The sequence below is a fragment of the Hyperoodon ampullatus genome (assembly GCF_949752795.1).
Source record: "Hyperoodon ampullatus genome assembly, chromosome: 12".
Classification (NCBI taxonomy): Eukaryota; Metazoa; Chordata; class Mammalia; order Artiodactyla; family Ziphiidae; genus Hyperoodon; species Hyperoodon ampullatus.
This window is the reverse complement of record NC_136925.1, coordinates 83,428,006-83,447,876: the sequence shown is the minus strand read 5'-3', so window position 1 is coordinate 83,447,876 and position 19,871 is coordinate 83,428,006. Positions and strand designations below refer to the sequence as shown.

General features: G+C 38.3%; 1 protein-coding gene across 1 annotated transcript in view; it reads left to right on the top strand.

The window, feature by feature from the left end:
* PRKN (parkin RBR E3 ubiquitin protein ligase) overlaps window positions 1–19,871 on the top strand; it is a gene marked incomplete at both ends in the record, with an annotated part of 1,053,566 nt that overhangs the window by 232,976 nt on the left and 800,719 nt on the right. The window contains one exon of the mRNA XM_079716751.1: window positions 8,242–8,363. Within this exon, the coding sequence (XP_079572877.1) occupies window positions 8,242–8,363 (122 nt within the window). The remainder of the gene's footprint in view (window positions 1–8,241; window positions 8,364–19,871) is intronic.

Here is a 19,871-nt window from a genome sequence, read left to right as displayed (position 1 = left end):
CTTAAAAAACTAAAACTAGAGCTACCAGATGACCCAGCAATCCCACCATTGGGCGTATACCCTGAGAAAACCATAATTCACAAACAGACATGTACCACAATATTCACTGCAGCTCTATTTACAATAGCCAGGATGTGGAAGCAACCTAAGTGTTCATCGACAGATGAATAGATAAAGAAGATGTGGCACATATATACAATGGAATATTACTCAGCCATAAAAAGAAATGAAATTGAGTTGTTTGTAGTGAGGTGGTTGGATCTAGAGTCTGTCATACAGAGTGAAGTCAGTCAGAAAGACAAACACAAATACCATATGCTAACACATATATATGGAATCTAAAAAAAAAAAATGGTTCTGATGAACTTAGGGTCAGGATAGGAATAAAGACACAGACGTAGAGAATGGACTTGAGGACATGGGGAAGGGGAAGGGGAAGCTGGGATGAAGTGAGAGAGTAGCACTGACATATATAAACTACTAAATGTAAAATAGATAGCTAGTGGGAAGCAGCTGCATAGCACTGGGAGATCAGCTTGGTGCTTTGTGACCACCTAGAGAGGTGAGATAGGGAGGGTGGGAGGGAGACGCAAGCTGGAGGGGACATGAGGATATATGTATACATATAGCTGATTCACCTTGTTATACAGCAGAAACTAACACAGCATTGTAAATCAATTATACTCCAATAAATATGTTAAAAAAATAAAATGAAAGCATGGACTGGTGTAGCTGGATTCAGTGGGTGTAGTAACCCGTTGTATAAGGATTGAAATAAAAGTGTTTATGTGTAATAACTGTCCTCCTTTAAAGTAGTTCCACTTACAAATTTTCATAATGCAATTTTTTTTCACTTATACTAATTTCTACCTGAACTTTTTAAGTATTCTTTTTTGTTCTACTTTTATTTATCATACTAGTCATTTGTGATCTTAAGATGATATTTAAGATAATATTTTAAGATAATATTACATTTAAAATATACTAATATTTTGAAGGATATGTGAAGTTAATCCAGTAATTTTGGCTGGTGGAAGGGGTTCTAAATATTTGGTAATCATGACTACATTCTATTTAATATGAATTTTGCTCTCATACTATCATACCTGCTACAACTTTCAGATCATTTAAAATGTGGGAGAATTTATTGACCTGGCAAATATTTATTGAATGTTTACTAAGTTCAAGGAACTGCCCTAGTCATTTGGAACATATGAAAAAGGGTGCAGTGTTGCATACGGGGGAGTTGTAACAATAGGAAACATGGGACAAGTACATAGTGAATGTGGGGCGAAATTCTTTTTCCAATTTACGTTAGGTTGGAGTGGACACGATCTCCATGTTTTTAATGATCCAAAGCAGGTTTCATACAGAAGAGATGATTCCAGCAGTGTGCATTGAATGGATTTCATGTGGAACTGCCTTAGACTAATTAATTCAATACACATGGTTCCAACTAGAACTAATGGATACTATCAGGCCAATATAAGGAAAAATGGGTTGTGCAAAGATGAGCTTGCTGGGCTTCAGAGATGGTATTGATTCTGTTCATTCAATGTATATTTATTTTTTTCATGAGTCATATATTTCAGCAAATGCCGTTGAGCACAGGCTGAAGGACCACCATCCAGAAATACAAGAGCAAGAATTCTGGTAAATGTTGGAGGAGAAGATTCTCTGTGCCGTAGTTCCGTATCACAGGGTCAAGGTCACAAGTTCAGAAACTATGGCCATGGGTCTGTTCCACAGTGGGCTCGTAGGAATCAAACAGGACTGCGGTTACTCCCTAAGCAGCTAGGGGAAGGGGTAAACTGAGGGAACATGGCCAGTTAGAGCTGATCAATGGAGCTAAGTGGTGCAGACAGTGATCATATCCTCAGCACTTAAAATACAGAACTAAGCTATAGTCAGAAGGAGGCAGGAGGGCAAGAGATGAAAATACTAAGTGCCAGGCTAAACAGTGGGGAGGAGGTGGATGAAGGCTGTGAAAGATGCTTCATTCCAGGGACTCCTCCTTATTAGATGCTGGTTTCCTGATGTTAGGACAAGTCTACTGCTTAAAGGTGACAAGACTAAGCTGGATCCTTTACTACTCTTAGATGTAATTATTTAGGGAAATATCTTTTACTTTTGGGGAAATCAAGGGAAGAATTTTTATAGGAAGTGCCATTCCAACTGGACCTTGAATATATGGGTCAGATTTCAAAGATGGTGATGACAGTGGAGATGGGTGGAGGGTGAGCAGTACCCCAGTTGGTGTCGGGAATGGGGACGTGGTGGAGGAAGGGATGGAGAGAAGCTCTGTTCTACCTCTGAGACTAGAAAGTACCCAGGTCTCCACCCACCTCTGTCCTCCCTCACAGTGCCTCAAGTTCAAACCTTCCCCCTTCCCCTTCTCTCCAGCCAACATTGTTTGTATATCAGTACACTTAACAGCCGGCTACTGGACTTCTCAGTGTGACAGAAGAATCTTCTTAATATTGTTAACTGTGTGTCTGACAAGGCAGGGAGAGAGGAGACAAGACACATCATTTTTATTTATTCTTTTCTGTGCTGTCCAATTTAGTAGCTTCTACCCACATATGGCTGTGCTAATATAAATTACTTCAAATTTTTTTTTAAAAGAGTCGTTCCTTAGTAGTTCCTAGCCAAATTCTCAATAGGCCCTTCTAGCTAATGGCTACTGTATGGGAGAATGCAGATGGAGGACATTTCCATGGCCACAGAAAGTTCTCATGGGCAGCTTGTTCTACTTAATATTTTAATAAGCTCATATGTGATAAAATAATTTTAAATCAGTTGTGTTCCTGTTGCTTTATAGTGTATTGATACTGAACATTATTTTACCTAGGTATAAAATATGTTAAATCTCACTGTCTTCTCCCCTAGAAAACAAATTATCCAGGCAATTAAACACTTGATTCTCTGTGATGGAAACTTCTGAGGTCAATGAAAAGTTTTCATCAGAGTCAGAATGAGTTTTCTTAAGTATTCATTTATCTTATTAAAACAACGTCTTCAGGCTGTAAGCCCATTATCTAAAATACATTAAAAATGGAAACTGTGCATGTTATGCTCATTTTTCAAAAAGACGATGCAAATAGTATATTCTTTTTGAATAAGGGCTTTACTCGATAAGTGGTGAATATTGTTAATGCTTTTGGCACTTTTTTGGACCAAGACAACAAGAAAAGAGAATGAGAGAAAAGAAAAGACTTGAGGAAGGATTATGTTAATCAGACAAAGTGGGAGAGAAAACCTAAAGATAATGATAAAATGATAAAGCTAAGGAAGCCTTATGAATGCTTTGAAGGGACATAGGGACTCACACTTTAACAGAGCCCTGCACACTAACTGTGTTTTTAACTTCTATCCAGGAAAAAAAAAAAATGAACATCTGAATGAAACGAATACACTGTAAAATCATTTCATCGTAGACTAACCCTTCTGGTTCATGATAAAATAATTATGTAAGTTTATTGATGGCTTGGGCTGGAGGGGAGAACTTAATTGTAAGCAGGCTCTTCAGCAGGGTGTCTAATAAATCTGTGTTTATAAACTTTAGCAGTTGGGCTTGCTGTAAATGAAGCCCTACGCAGTGGGTTGTGTCCTTCCTCCAAATTTTTTTCCAAATTGTTTCTGAGAAATGCATTTACACAAGATGCTCCATAAAAGGAAGACTTCTGAAGTCTGATAAAGTTAGGCATGAGCTATGCTCCATAATCCCTGTCTTCACGGAGTCTGCAAAGTCCTGCAGCGAGAGCACATGGTTAACTTGGCATCACCTAAAATGTTCTGACTACACAGATATAGAGAAAAAACGTATGGACACCAAGGGGGAGAAGTGGCAGGGTGGTGGTGGTGGTGTGATGAATTGGGAGATTGGGATTGATTTATATACACTAATATGTATAAAATGGATAACTAATAAGAACCTGCTGTGTAAAAACATAAATAAAATTAAATTTAAAATAATAAAATAAAATAAAATGGTCTGACTAAAGATTCCCCGATATTTTGGCTTGACACCTTTTAACAGCTTGCAAGCCACTGTAGTGTTCTGTAAGGTATACTTAAAATATACCCAATCAGACCATGAATAAAACAGCTGAAACAACCAAATCACTCAAAAACTCTTGTTTTAGGTGAAAAAAGTTCTTCTTTTTAGGGTGTTGGAGGATTTAGGGGTGAAGTAGCATCATGTCTGCAACTTAATTAAAAATCATTCAGCCAAAAAAGTATATATGTGTATATATGTAAATGTACACACACACAAACACACAGAGTGTGCACACAAAATATGGCAAAAAGTTCACAATCAGTAAATTACAGGGAAGGTTATAATTTGTAAGATTTTTGAAATATTTCTCTAGGTTTGAAAACTTATTATATAAAAAAAAGGGAAATCTATAACACAAACACAAGCTGCTTTGATTATTTTGGGCAGCGAAGGGGTTGCAATATGGAAGAGCTGATTAGGAGAGAAAAATAATTTTAAGATCCAAACAGAAGTTTGAGAAGGGGAAGATTCCTGTTATTGACTGGAGACAGCCATATACATAGAGGAAAGTTTTGGGGGTCATTCTTTCCATTGCCTTGCTTGTTCCTTTAGGAGCTACGGCTCCATTTTTAAGAGTCTGTACCTTAGACCCTTCCATCAGGCTAATGGGAACATTGCCCAGAAGATGGTCAGGATACTGTTTGCGCTTTTTCCTGTCCTCTGCACTCCAGACCTCAGCATGGCACAGAGAAGCTTGCCAACTTGAAATAGTGTGATGTAGCCAACGAGGTGGGGAAGCCATCCTGAAAAGGGGCTCCTAAGATTTGCCGGAAGCCCCCACTGGTTGACCAAGTAGAGCCAACAGCTTGAAATGTGCTGTAACCAAGACTGGCCTGACCTTGATCTTCCTTAGACTGGCTATTAATCCCCAGCTTGCACTGGCTCTGGGAAGCACTATGTAATAGATTGCATGTCATCTTGTATGCTTCTAGGGCAAGGGCATGGGCATGCAGTATTTTCTGACTAACTTCTCAAGGACTTTAGTGCAGGTTGTGGCACACAGAGGTGGGTATCCCAATCTTCATATTCTGCCTGGCTCTATCATTAGCTGAAATAATATTGCCAACGTTGCTGTTGCCCTAAGGGAGAGAGAAGAGTCATTTAGTTTCCTGCAGTTTCTGAGATGCTTCGTCAAGTCGTTGCTAATACGCTCTTTCAACAATGCTAGTGTCTCTGCAACCCCGACTCCCCTTTGTAAGCGTTCATTTTCCAGTCTTTCTCTTCCTCCCCCCTCTTTTTCTGTTTAACCTTTACAGTAGGTTATAAAAATTGTGAATTGGCTTTGTTCATATTGCTGATACAAGTTTTAATGATAAAGGCTCCTACCTTCTTCACTAAGCTTGTCATGGTACACATTAAAATTGTCAGAGTTCTTGTGATCTTCTGTCAGTTGTTATGGTATTTCTATAGCTTTAATATATGGTTCTATGTTGCATTTATGATATACATAAAACCTTAAGAATATATTTTATCTAATTATTATATTTGCTAATTACAATGTGATATTTATAGACTTGAATATCTTGCATATTAAGGCACTAAAGCTGCAAAAAAGTGTCAGAAAATCACAGTTTTTTATCAATACAAATATATATTTATAATTCATCTTCCTTTTCACACTGAAACTAAATAGTAATCTCTGAAAATTAATAATTACAAATATATTACCAATAAATAATAAAATTATAAAACTTGACATCTTTATTGTGCTTTACATTTTACAAACTATTGTCACCTATAGTATTAGTAAAGATGGCTAAACAAATGACACTTAAATATGTCTACAGAGGCACTTTTTGTAAATTAGTAAAGCAAATGGAGCTACGTAAGACTTGAGGATCTTTTTTGTTTTCTCATTATTTTTGTACTAATTGTTTTCAATAAACCATATGCATTTGAAAATCTGAAAGTTTTTGCTCATAATGATCAAACATACTTACTATTCATTATTTCTAAATGTTCTTGATGATACTAGTAAAATTTTAAACAAATCTTTATGCCGTTACCTTTCATGTTAGCCCCACCCATTAAGAAGTAAAGTAAGGATTAAAAGAACTATTTGGTAATTTTAGAAATTTGGAAGTTAGTTATTTCACTGGTAAGTGTGTCTGAATAAAGTTAGTTCCTTGTAGATGTAGAAGTGTGGAACAGTTAAAAAATATTCCCCTAATTTTTTCCTGTATGGTGACAGGAATAATATTTTCCTGTATGGTGACATTTGAGAGAAATGATCAGAGATGTTTAACTATCTATTTTTTGTGTGCAGCTTTTGCTCTTGAAAATGTATTATTTGAATGGCATTTGTCTAGGTAGAGGACACTTATGAAATGCAAAGAACCCATTTTTGCACACAATCGCTGAGTCTGCTAAGCCCCTCAGGGCTTTCGCTTTACTTTATGTGTGACTCTGTGTTGGATAGTCTCATTGGAAACTCAGCAAACTGTGATCATTATCATTCATATCATGAGAAAAGGGGTAGTTTGTCCCTATAAATAAGATTTTAAGAGAAAAAATCTGGAGCCTTCAAAACTGGGTACAGACACATGAAATAAAATTCAGGAGCAGTGGTCCCTAAATTTCCAATAGTTTAGATTCTTGTCCTTTTAAAAACTTCAACAGCAAAGTGTGCGTTTAATTTCCCTGTGTTGCAAATACCCTTGGCCAGCTCTTCCGGCAGCAGGCTGCTGCTTTGTTGAATAAGTCACAGGGCTGTTGGCAAGAAGAAGAAAAGATTGTCCCTCTTTTGAGCATAAAACTAGATTTTCTATTGGGGTTGGCCAAAAGGTTTGTTTGGTTTTTTCCTTAAGATGGCTCTAGTAGCACTTAGTTGTCTTTAACTTAATTTGAATTGTTAGATTGTATGTGACAGCTGTCAAATCAGCATGCATTTAAAAAAAGATTTATCAAAATTGGCAAAGTTTTGTGTAGCCATTTTAGTATTGAAGATGCAAGAAGAAAGCAACATTTTTGGCATATTATGCTTTTTTTATTTCAAGAAAGGTAAAAACGCAACTGAAATGCAAAAAAAAAAAGATTTGTGCAGTGTATGGAGAAGGTGCTGTGACTGATTGAACGTGTCAGAAGTGGTTTGTGAAGTTTCGTGCTGGAGATTTCTTGCTGCACGATGCTCCACGGTCGGTTAGAAGTTGATAGCAATCAAATTGAGACATTAATTGAGAACAGTCAACGTTATACCACGCGGGAGATAGCCGACAGACTCAAAATATCCAAATCAAGCATTGAAAATCATTTGCACCAGCTTGATTATGTTAATCGCTTTGATGTTTGGGTTCCACATAAGTTAAGCAAAAAAACCCTTCTTGACCATATTTCCTCATGCGATTCTCCTCTTAAACGTAATGAAAATGTTCCGTTTTTCAAACAAATTGTGACAGGCGTTGAAAAGTGGATGCTGTACAATAATATGGAATGGAAGAGATTGTGGGGCAAGTGAAATGAACCACCACCAACCACGCCAAAGGCTGGTCTTCATCCAGAGAAGGTGATGTTGTGTATATAGTGGGATTGGAAGGGAGTCCTCTATTATGAGCTCCTTCCGGAACCCAAACGATTGATTCCAACAAGTACTGCTCCCAGTTACACCAACTGAAAGCAGCACTCGACAAAAAGCGTCCAGAATTAGTCAACAGAAAGCACATAATCTTCCATCAGGATAACACAAGACCGCATGTTTCTTTGATGACCAGGCAAAAACTGTTACAGCTTGGCTGGGAAGTTCTGATTCATCCACCGTATACACCAGGCATTGCAACTTTGGATTTCCATTTATTTAGGTCTTTACAAAATTCTCTTAATAGAAAAAATTTCAATTCCCTGGAAGACTATAAAAGGCACTTGGAGCAGTTCTTTGCTCAAAAAGATAAAAAGTTTTGGGAAGTTGGAATTATGAAGTTGCCTGAAAAATGACAGAAGGTAGTGGAACAAAAGGGTGAATACATTGTTGAATAAAGTTCTTAGTGAAAATGAAAAATGTGTCTTTTATTTTTATTTAAAAACCTAAGGCACTTTTTGGCCAACCTAATAAATTAACTAGTTGTATCTTCATTATAATATTTATCCCTGTAATGTTTCAAAATGTTCCTGAGGAGTTAGATTTAAAATTTGTCTAAATTTGGATTCAGCATTGATTGGCTACTTCCTCTGCTTTCTTTTTTTCCCAGCAGGTAGACCAACCTACAACAGCTTTTATGTCTACTGCAAAGGCCCCTGTCAAGGAGTGCAGCCAGGAAAGCTCAGGGTGCGGTGCAGCACCTGCCAACAAGCGACGCTCACCTTGGCCCAGGTAAGGAGAAGTGGCATGCGCAAGCTGCCCTGAAAAATGAAGGTGTATTTCCAGAGTTGCCTTTCGGGGTTTCTAATCAGATATCACCCATTACTGAAAAATTGACTTCTATGTGGTTGTAATGGTTAATGGTATCTGAAGTTTCATTTAAAAATATACTGCTCTGTAAATTTTAGGTACTACAGGGTCATTGCCCCCATTTCTTTAATCCAGGCCTATTGAAAGGGAATATAGAGGCTGATTTTTTATCAAAAAGAGGTTGGGGGTGTCTTTTAGAAGCAGCCAAGAAGGATCCTTCTAAGATCCTGGAAATGTTTCACATCTCGATCTGTGTGATAGGAACATGGTTGTATGCATATGTCAAAAATTTTTGGACTCTTCATTTAAGGTTGGTGCACTGGAGGTAAGTGACCCTCAATAAAAAAAATGAAAAGGAAAGTTGTGGATCAAGGACCAGTATGCATATAAAACAGGGTTGGAAAGCACGGTGTGTTGCCGCCTCTGCTTGTTTTGTGCAGTCCTCAACCTGAGAATGGTTTTTATATTTTTAAGTGGTTGGGAAACGTCAGTAGTATTGTGTGACGCATGAACAGGACATGAAATTTAAATTCCAGTGTCATGATAAAGTTCTGTCAGAACACAGCCCCTCCCACATATGTGCACGTTGTCTGTACCTTTATTGTGCCCTAGATCAGAGTTGACTGGATGGCCTACAACACCGGACATGTTTACTCTCTGGCCCTTTAGAGAAAAGGTTTGCCAACTGGCCCCTGATATAAAACATAGGCACAGTAGTTCATGGCTTTAGCGTGATAGTTGTGTAGGATTTGGCTAAATGTGATGTGGATGCCAATGTGTGTAGGGGAGCAGAGGGCATTCTGGTCAGCTCAGTGCTGAGAGCACAGCCCAGGAGGCACAGAAGGACAAAGACTTTTACAGGTGATTAGGGGCTGAAGTGTAGGGCAGCACCCCCGTGGGCACATCGGGCCCCAGTGACGGCTAGAGCATTTAGATTTTATTCTGCAGGCAGCAGGAACAAAGGCAAAGCATCACAAACAAAGACCACGTATAAAACGATGTGTTAAGACTATTTCTTGGTGCTGTAACAGTTTGTCACTGGGATTGAGGCTGGTGACAGATCAAAGGCAAAGAGGTTAATTAATCACCTATTAATTAATTAATCACCCTTACTGGATGTAAGGGAGCATTGTGAAAGAACGTGAAGGACGTACCAAGTCAAGGGGAAAGCGTGGATCTCTGACTCAAGCCTGGGGAAATGGCGGAATTACTCAAAAATGTAATTCAGATATCATTAAACTTCTGTCCTACATTCTATGCAATTGTCTATCTGTCTATATTCTAAGAGTCTGTAAGCCTCATAAGATCAGATAACTTGTCGGTTTGGGTCCCTGTCTTATTTCCAACACCTCATGTGGTGTGTTGCCTGTAGCAGATGGCATCTGCGTTTGAACTTTCACACATTGATTCAATAGATCCACAAACTTTAGAAATTCTATTTGGCATTTTATAATCATATTAATCATAGTAAGTATGATTGTTTTGCCACAGTTTACTGACTTCCTTCCTTACATTTATATTCTGGTACTTGTATTTTTCTCTAATTCTCACCACAGACCTGAAAAGTAGATATCATTATCCAATGCTTTTAATAAGGAGACTCCACAAAGTTAAGTAATGAGTTCAAAGTTACATGGTTAACAAATGTTGGTGCCAGAAGTGAAAAGTCTTTTCTGTATTTCTCCAAAGCCCTGGCCCCTCTTTTAGGATAGATTGCTTGCTATACAAATCTGCTAATAAATGTTCTATTATTCAACTACTTTCCTTGTATTTAAAATATCATTCAAAAATGTTCTTAGAAAAAATACCCTTAAGGATTAAGAAAATAGAATCAAAGATGATTTGAAGATTATTCATTTAATCCAGAGTTTCAGTACAGTTACTAGATGTAGCATAACTTGTACCCAACAAATAAGTAGACCAGGCATTTCATTTTTTTATTAATAACAAAAGATACACACTCAGTAATACCTTCAAACAGTATCTCTGTGAGCAGCTGACTAATCACACTGGCAGTTGGTCTGCAAGTTTAGTCTTAGAAATGATGGAGCAGGTGTGGAACTTTGCTAAGAGGAAGGGTTTCTAAGCAGAGAATAGAAAACTGTTAGGTTTCATTTGCCCAAAATTTATAAAGATCTACAATGTACACAATTTCCTCTGGTCAGCAAAAAAAAGAAAAAAGAAATAGGATCATGCGTAGCTGCCTAGTTATAGGGAACAGATTGTGGCTTACCTGAGCTTCTGCAAGGAGCTTTTTAATACACAGTGAGGAAAATTGGAACCTACTTACCCACCTGGTTTATTTTTTTAAATCATAATTTTATTTTTTCTGGTTAGAAGAAATCTGTCTGCAATAAGCCCCATGGCCTTCATGAGTCTCAATAGTAACCTCCTAATTACTTTTTGCTGTTGTTGGGGATTTATTCATAATTCCAACATTTCCTCAATACTATTTAAGTTTTACATGCGAGAGAATGAGCCACCTCTCATACGTAATGCTCTAAGGTTGAATTGTTGAAATGTTTCATATTTAATGTGAAACTCATAATAAATTGGCAAGAAAGAAGGACGGCCATTTCTGTCACAGTGTTAAGAATGGGGAAACTGAGGTCTGAAGTTTTCGCCTGACCTTGAGAGTAAGTTGAGAATTAGCTTACAGAAAACACCAGGTTTTCTTCTGTCTACAAGTCAAATGATCTTCTTTAATTCATGGTGACCTTGACCAGGGTTTCCATTAACTGAAATAGGCTTTAGAAAAATGAACACTCACTGGAAAACATTGAACAACAACTGATTGGAAAAACACGGCAGGCAGCCAGTTTTCAATTGCCTATTCAAAGATGGTCCATGTAGGTCCACCCAGAAACGACACGGGGTTGACCACAGAGGGATGTGGCTTTATCCATGCGTATACATTTCTGATTGTCTTCTTGAATAATAAAATGAATGATTTTAAATAACCTATGTCATCACTGTTTCCCTCATTAGTGTGGAACATCAAATGATGTGTAAATCATATGCTCAGAGCCTTTTCTTTTTTAATTCAGAAAAGTGGGCAGAAAAAATAAGGTTTTCCAAGGTGTGTAGACTATACACTGTTTTTAGAATAACTAGACATCAAAGAAGGAATTCGTATTGGAAAAAGAAACAGCACTGAGATACTTAAAGATTTTGTTTCCCTCTCCCTTTCTCCTGGAATCCTGTCAAATTCAAGGTTAGAATGTCAGTAGGCATGGTTACTTCTATGTCTGTCCTGTTGTTAAATTATAAGTGTGTGGGGTGAAGAGTGAGCCTTCTGGTAAGGAAGAAAGCTCTTAGCTCAAGCTCTCAAAGATTTCCCAGCACCAGCGTATATAAACACAAGACTACCAGAGACTGTGCGACCTGTTAAAAAATTTGCCTGGGCTGGTGAAATTTAGGTAGATGTGATGTTGATGATGAGGATTCTGTCCCAGGGAATCACCTTAAGAGGGTTCCTCCTCCTGAGCCCTGTAGCCTTCTGCTCACTGAGTCCCAGCAGTGTTCTCTCCTACGCTGGGATGAGATGTCCTGTCCCTTCTCCCATCATGCTCCAGCCACTGTCCACAGTCTAGATGGGTTGTACCTCCTGTGGAAAACAAAGCTTCTGTGGTAGGAAGAAACTACTTTTTCTAAAAGGAAACAGGCTTAAAATATGGTAAGGATGTCTATGAGTAAAATCATTTATTGACTCTAAAAATAATTACAAGATAGAAAGGATGTAGAAGGGAGATGAGAGAACACACAGAACATAGTGTTCTGCCTTGGAATACTGTATGGGGCTCGGAATTGCCTGGGAACAAAGACCTGGAGAGAATAGTCTCTGTGTTCCTTTTGTCCATCAGATGTTCTGCATTTGAATTCTGGTTCTGTCACTTACTGGCTGTGTGACTTGGGGCAAGTTGCTTAACTTCTTTATGTCTCAGTTTCCTTGTCATCAATTGGAAGTAAAAATGTCATTAAAGTTGTGAGGCTTAAATGACTTAACTCATTAAAGTATTTAGAACAGTGCCTGGCACATAATAAACATCTAGAAACCATTAGCTCTTATTGTCATTTCTTCAAGTGAAGAAAACTTTTGATTTTCTACCAAAAGTACATTGAAGCAACTGCTGAACTCACATTGTAAACTTACACCTCTAGGGCACTGCAGTTCTGATTAAGTTACAAATTGTTAACCCCTCCAGCACAAACTCTAGGTAACCTGAGTTATCTGCTATTAACAGCTTTTTGTTTGCACCCAGTTTATTAGTCTTAAAATGAATCAGAAGCCAGGAGATTATGGCAGCCAGGAACCGTGGATGATTTTTTTTTCCCCTACAATCACTGTAATTACTTTATCTCAAAAAGGACTTTATCTTTGCCACTCTAATAAGATACTCTGCCGTGGAATAGCATTAAAGCTAAAAGGTTTCTGATGAGAAATGGAGAAATAAATAGAGTAAGTTGTACAAATGCCTGACATGATGGACTTTATTTAAAATTGGTTTATAGATTAGGAACAATTTATGTGAGGAAATTTATTAAGAAATATACTCTAAATGTATAACTGTTCCTAAACTTAATATTTGTTAGAGATTAATTGTTGACCAGGAGTCTACTTACTTCCCTTAATATCAAAACCTACTCTTACGTATGTAATAAAGTCACATATGTAATAAAACTGTAGATGAGAGAAACGGAGAATGGACAGAATGGCTCCTTGGACTTGGCTTGAGCCCCATGGTTCAGGGGAGAGTGAGAGCAAAGAGTGGACAAAAGAGGTTTTTCATCAGAGTCTGTGTGAGAATCAGGGCAAAAGCCAGAGCCAGGCAGGCTTGGGGATGAGAACGGAGCCCAGCATCATTCTGGCACCAGGAAGATGCTGGGTAGGACTGCCAGATTAGCACACAAATATACAGGGTGTTCACCTAAATTTGATTTCAGATAGACAATGAATATTTTGTTTATGTATAAGTATGTCCCAAACATTGCATGGAACATAACTATATTAATTTTTAAAATCTGAGATTCAAATTGGCATCCCATTCTTTATCTGGCTGTGCCCCTCCCTCTTTGCTGGGACATCTGTGTAGTGATTATTGGTGCTGACCCCAGGGAGGCCCCTCAGTTGGCTCTTGGTCAAGCTGCGTAGGCAAGCAGCAGCTGGAGGAAGAGATGAACAGCAAGAATGTCAAACAGAACAGCCGGAGCTGGCAAACTCGGTAGTGGTCACGTGTGGGGAACATTCACCTGGGGGTTCCAGAAATAACTGGGGGCCTCTGAGGCGTAATGCCAACATCCTTGAGTGAGAGTAATCAGCCAGCAGTCATTCGAGTCACAATCATAGATGGACATGTTTGTTTCTGAAGAACTATAGACAGTTATTAGTAAACCAAGGGAACTTCTCATTAGAAAAACAAACAAACAAAAACAATAAATATGTTCTTGTGGATTGGAAAACAGTTCATTTTTGCTATATTACAATGATATAAACATTTAATAAAGAGTTTACAAACAAAAAGTAAAAAAATATAAAGTTGCCTATTGAAATAGATAAAATGCTATATATACATATAAAACTGTGTATGAAATAAGTAAAATGCTATCCAGCTGAGCTGCAGGCAACTTTAGCCAACAGCTAGTCACTATGTCATGTTCACTATTCACTATGTTATGTTATTTCAACTGTAGAAATTCCTACATTGAGAACCTTTATCATATGCTTAATATTTCAGAACTAAAATTTTCTTTGGTCATATGTTATTAGTTGGAGTGATATCAATAAATTGAAGCCTGCATAAATGTTGGTCAGTGTTGGTAATACATTGACATTTCAATCAGGCTAATAATTTCAGTTGGACTCCAGTGGAGGAAGCCTTTCACTGCTTCTTTTTCGGTGACTCTCTATACTATATTAGTAGCTGACTTTTTTAAAATAATGATTTTACTTTACAAATCTTTAAGAAAGAGGAAAAAGAAAATAATCTTGCAGATGCATACCCCCAGAGCATATTTTTAGAGCACCCAGTAGCATCAGAAGTCCCTGGAAAGATGGGCACTTACCAGGCATGTACCCTGGTCGTGCTGTAGTGTCTCACCATTTGTCCTTTGATACCCAGCCTTACTCCTGACCTATGATGCTAGTGTGAAAATCTCAAAACTGTGGGCAGGAAATATAAATCATGCCATTCTGAAATGTATGCATATATATTTTAAAAAGTGTGTTGACTTCTTTATTTCCTTATTCCCAAAGTACTTTGGTTTACTGTGTGTATATGTATGTGTGTATATATAAATATATATATATTTATATATATCATGAGGAATGAGTATTATTAATAGCTATTATTGAATGTTTACTAGAAACCAAGATCTAAAGCAGTTTACCTAAATATCCCATTTAATTGTTACGTTGTTTGAATAGTGTTCTAGTTTCATATATATGTATTGTCATGGCAATGAGGTACATAGTTATTTACTTCATATGGAAAATACGATAAAGTTTTCCAAAGTCTGTCAGTCAATACTGACATGTGGTCATTAATCTATTTAATTGGAATTTGGTTGTGCTACATAGAATTTTATTCATTGTTCAGAATGATAGTGTTAAAACAATTACAAGAGAAGTATTTATTGGGACTACCAAGGACATTTGACAAAAATCACAGACTAAATACATTTATAAAACATAAAGGAAAAGATAAGATTTTTTAAAGAAAGTTTATTATATACTTTACTATTTCATTTTAAGTTGTAGTTGAATGTATCATGTTTTAAAACAGGGTTGCTTTGTTTATTGGTTAACAATTCTGTTCACCGGCAGTGATAGAACACTCTTTCATCAGTGGCTTACCCCATAAGGACTTAAGTGTTGTCTTAAGCATTGACTGGGTTGTTTGTACCTTTACTATCCACCATCCTTCATGTCACAGAACCAGGTATCATGGTATTGAGCCTTCAGGCAGGGCAGCACAACAGGGAACAGCCGTGCCTGTCTCGTTTATTTGTAAAAGGAAGTAATAATATTGATAATTTTTAGAAGCCTCTTTTCAGTCTTCCCCTTACATCACATTGTTTATAACTTGGTCATAGACCCGCTAATAATTACAAAGGAAGCTTGAAAAGCAAGTGTTTCCCAAAGGCAAACAGGATAGCCATAATTGGCTTAGGCCAGTTTATCCGAGGGTTTTGGTCAATTGCTTCTCCGATCAAAATCATACTTCTGCAAATAAGGAGAGAAAATGAGATGGACATTGGATGGGCAAATGACTAATGGCTGCCGTATTTGTAAATGCATAATTATTTTAGATCACTTTCATGGGCTCATCAATTTCTTTACTAAGTCTAAATTTTACTGTTATATACTCTATTTGTATCACTATGGCTACACAAGGGATTTGGCCAGCCTTGAACTTGTTTTTTTGTGTGAAATGCCACAGTTGTTTCAGTGGTTGTTTCTACACATAAATGTATCTCCCTGGTTTTCTACAGAATGAAATTGATATATTATCCATTTGACCACTTAGAAGCGTTATCAAGAATTATGGAAAGAAAAAAAAGAAGATCTTTAGGGCAGTGGGTTAATTTATTTGTTCTTTGCTTAAGAAGAAAATGGCCTAAAAACCTCATTGGGGAAAGATAAACAGAACTTAGTAGCTCTGTCGTACTCTATAGTAGATCCTTTGTCAGTGCTTTATAAAGAATGAGCATATTACCTAGCGCTAATAAAATGTGAGGGGCAGAAGAGTCACATTGAGAGAGACCTACAGGATTAGGCAAGATGGTGCAGATCAGGACTGTGCTATGCTTTTTCAGTTATTTTACAGAAGCATTGGTACTTATGCAGGCATGCCATTTTCCATCTGGGAATATCAAGCTACCTGCATAAATGTATCATTGAAGCCAAATGAGAAATGGAGAGGTTAACTGACTTCACTTGGGTCCACAGTGAGAAAGGAACCAAACTGAGAATTAAATCTGGGGAACCAGAGTTACATTCTAACTGAAACATCCATATTAAGTTACAATTGTTTTCTTACTACTATGGAGAGAGAGTAGAGACTTACTCTGCAGCCTTTTCCCGAAAAGAACCAAATTTATTAGACTACATTTCCTAAAGTGGGAATGGAGATTTGGGAAATGGACAGTGACACACAGGTGTTTTCCTTTAGTGAGGAGAAAACAGAAGAGCATCCGTACACCTGGAAAATAGGAAATCATGAAATTACAGAGGAGGCTCTCGGGGACTATGACAGTTTTTCAGTGACTAGTTGGCTCTACTGGCTTGTTGGAGGCATAATACTAACGAAGTTAGAGTCCTCAGCATGAGTCCTGCAAGGGCCACTTGCCTCTCTGGGCCCCGTTATAACCCTGCAGTCACTTGTTAGTATGAGTAAACTAAGGGTTCTCCTAACTAGTTTCATGAACTGTATTTCTATCTAGTGTCAAAATGACCCAGAATTTTCTTTAAATCTTCAGTTGTGCTTTGGGAATTTCATATTAATTTAGAAAGCCATCCTAATAAACATCCACTGCCCTACTGCCTAGGAAATCACCTACAGTTAATCAGATACAGCCATCGTTTAAAGCTGGCATTATCATCTCATGGACAGATGAGCTTTTTCCTTCATAATCTGTTAAAAGTGAAAAACCGTGTTTTTTTCTCTATCTTACCAAATAGGATATCCTATTTAAAGTAGTTTGTGTAGAAGGTCAGTGTAAACAAATGTGATGTAATCTTTAAATTGTGTAATGTTGCCATAAAGTTAAGATTTAAGCTTTGAAGAAACAGACATAGTAAAGATGGTATATGTGTGTGAACACAGAAACGAATGGAGTGTGACCAAAACAATAAAGGACTCTGTTAATTGGGTGCCCTTTACTCAACTCCATTTCTAGACTCAGTGCCTCAAGGCAGGGACTATAGCTTTTCCACCTTTGTGCTTTAGCATAGTGCCTGATGCATAGGAGATGTTTATACCTGTGTGGTGGAATAAATGAATAACTGAACAAATGGCACCATAGTCACTGTTTTCCTTAACCTATCTGTAAGCTTAGAGTAGGAATGAACTTTGCAGTCATCCAATCTAAATTCCCTCCTGACAAAAAAACTTTCTCTTATAATATATACTTGGTGTTTGGTCATCTGTCTTCTGCTAGACGACCTTTAGTAATGGAGGAACAATTGCTTTTCCAGTTAGCTAGCTCTCTTCATTGTATGGCACTCTAATTGAAGAGAGTTATTTGACCTAAAATCTGTCTTCACCCATAAATTGTAGCTCTGCTCTCTGAAAATAAAACAAAATCCTAGGAATCTTCCATCTGTCAGCCCTTCATATGTTTAAAGCAGTTAAAATGATTCACTTCCTAGGTCTTCCTTTCTCTACTAAATTCATGGCTTTCAAAGGTAAGAAAGGCAGAAAGTATCTCCTTCCTCAATGAAATTCACTTTTCTATGGACAGCTTCAGAGTCACAAGTGGTAGAGCAAGAGTATGAAAGAAAAAGCATTATTAGAATCGGGATGTATTGGGAAGCAAGACCAGCAGCTACTGTTTGAACTTGGATAGGATGTGTGTGGACAGGCTAAGACTAACTCAAAATATCCTCGAAAAGAAGCCTGAACTGTAGAAAGGTAAAAGGGGGAATGCAGGGCCTCCCTGGTGGCGCAGTGGTTGAGAGTCCGCCTGCCGATGCAGGGGATACGGGTTCGTGCCCCGGTCTGGGAGGATCCCATATGCCGCGGAGCGGCTGGGCCCGTGAGCCATGGCTGCTGAGCCTGCGCATCCGGAGCCTGTGCTCCGCAACGGGAGAGGCCACAACAGTGAGAGGCCCGCGTACCACAAAAAAAAAAAAAAAAAAAAAGGGGGAATGCAGATCGGTACTTCTTCATGGAACAGTGATGGTGTTAAGCTTGGAGAGTCAAGAGGTGTGGTTAGAAATGACAATTCGGAGAGAGCACGTGTGGCAGCCACCGGCCAGGAGCTAAGAACACAGGATTGTTCACGATGGGGCTTGCTGAGCACTTGAGCCTTGATGCCCAGTGGTAATTCTCATAAAGCAGCTCCAGGCAGTTCCAGTACAAGCCTTTTGCAACTTAAACTGCACAACCCACCAAGCTGTGTCTGAGCACCAGTACTTCCTTTTGCTGTTGATGCTTTTGTGTCTTTTGCTAAAGGCACTGCCATAGCCTCCTAGTAGGTGACAGTTTCTACCAGGGCCAAATGAATAACTTTAAGTTTCAAATTCAGTTTCAATTCAGCAAATACATATCCAGTCTCATGAAAAACAATCAATCAAACAAACCAAAAACTTTCTCTGCACTCCTGCTAGGGCCTGTGCTAGGAGGGGCCCTTGCTAGAGGGGGAGTGGGAGGGGGCCTCCTTCTTTTTTTTCCCATCCTGAGCTTTTCACCCCTTTTAGCAAAAAGTTACCATTTTGCTCCCTTTGGTTTCTATGTCTCAGTGTTGAATTCAGATGTGAGAGCTAAGGAAAATAGATGGGGGAAGTTCTCACTTGACTGATAACTGTCCTGGGGTAGATTTGAGATATCAAGAGCTGCCAAGTGTGAAAGCAGACTCAATCTCATTGGCTCCTGTACAGTTGTTTAGAGGCCACTGAGGGGAATTTCAGCTTCACCTGCAGTGATGTGCTGATGCATCTCCTCCAGCAATGACTCCTCCCTCAGCTCCTGGTTTCTCATGGGTTGTTTACCAGGTTTTCTCTGTTTGAATCTCTTAAGCCTTCCAGGAGGTCTTGCTGGGAAGAATGTAGAATGATATTAGTGAGGCTCTTTCTCTTTTTCCAAGGGGGACACTTACACATGTTTTGCTTTAACAAAATTTGGGATCACAGGCTGACTCCAACATAACTGTATCAACAAGGAACTAGTCCTCTAGATTTACCAGGTGGGACTCAGACCCAGACTCACCGTCTCCCCCTAACTGTAGAAGAGCCGTATCAGGCTCTCTGAGTCATTCCACTGAAGACCTTCTTTTCTTGATATAAGATGAAGGGGGTGTCCCGTTGTGTTGGGAGGTTGATGCAATGCAAATTTCAACACGGAAATTATCTTCACAAATGATGTCCACTCAGTCTCCAACACACCAATCTTTACATATACAATGTAGGTGACAAATTTCGAAAACTGAATCGTGTGTTGGTCGGAGGTGTGTGGAAACTTTGTACTTTCCACTCAGTTTTGCAGCGAACCTAAAATTTCTCCAAAATAATAAAGTTTATTTTAAAAATTCTATCTCTAGTTTTTAGATTCATAAATCTGTGTATGGAATCAGCACCTCTCTTGGTTTACCACCTCTATTGTATCTGGTGCTCCGGTTGAAACCTCTGATGTACTGCTCTATTACATAAGCTGAATCTGTAGAGCCTTTAACAGTTTAAAAAGTATTTCCATCTGCATCATGTTGCTTTAT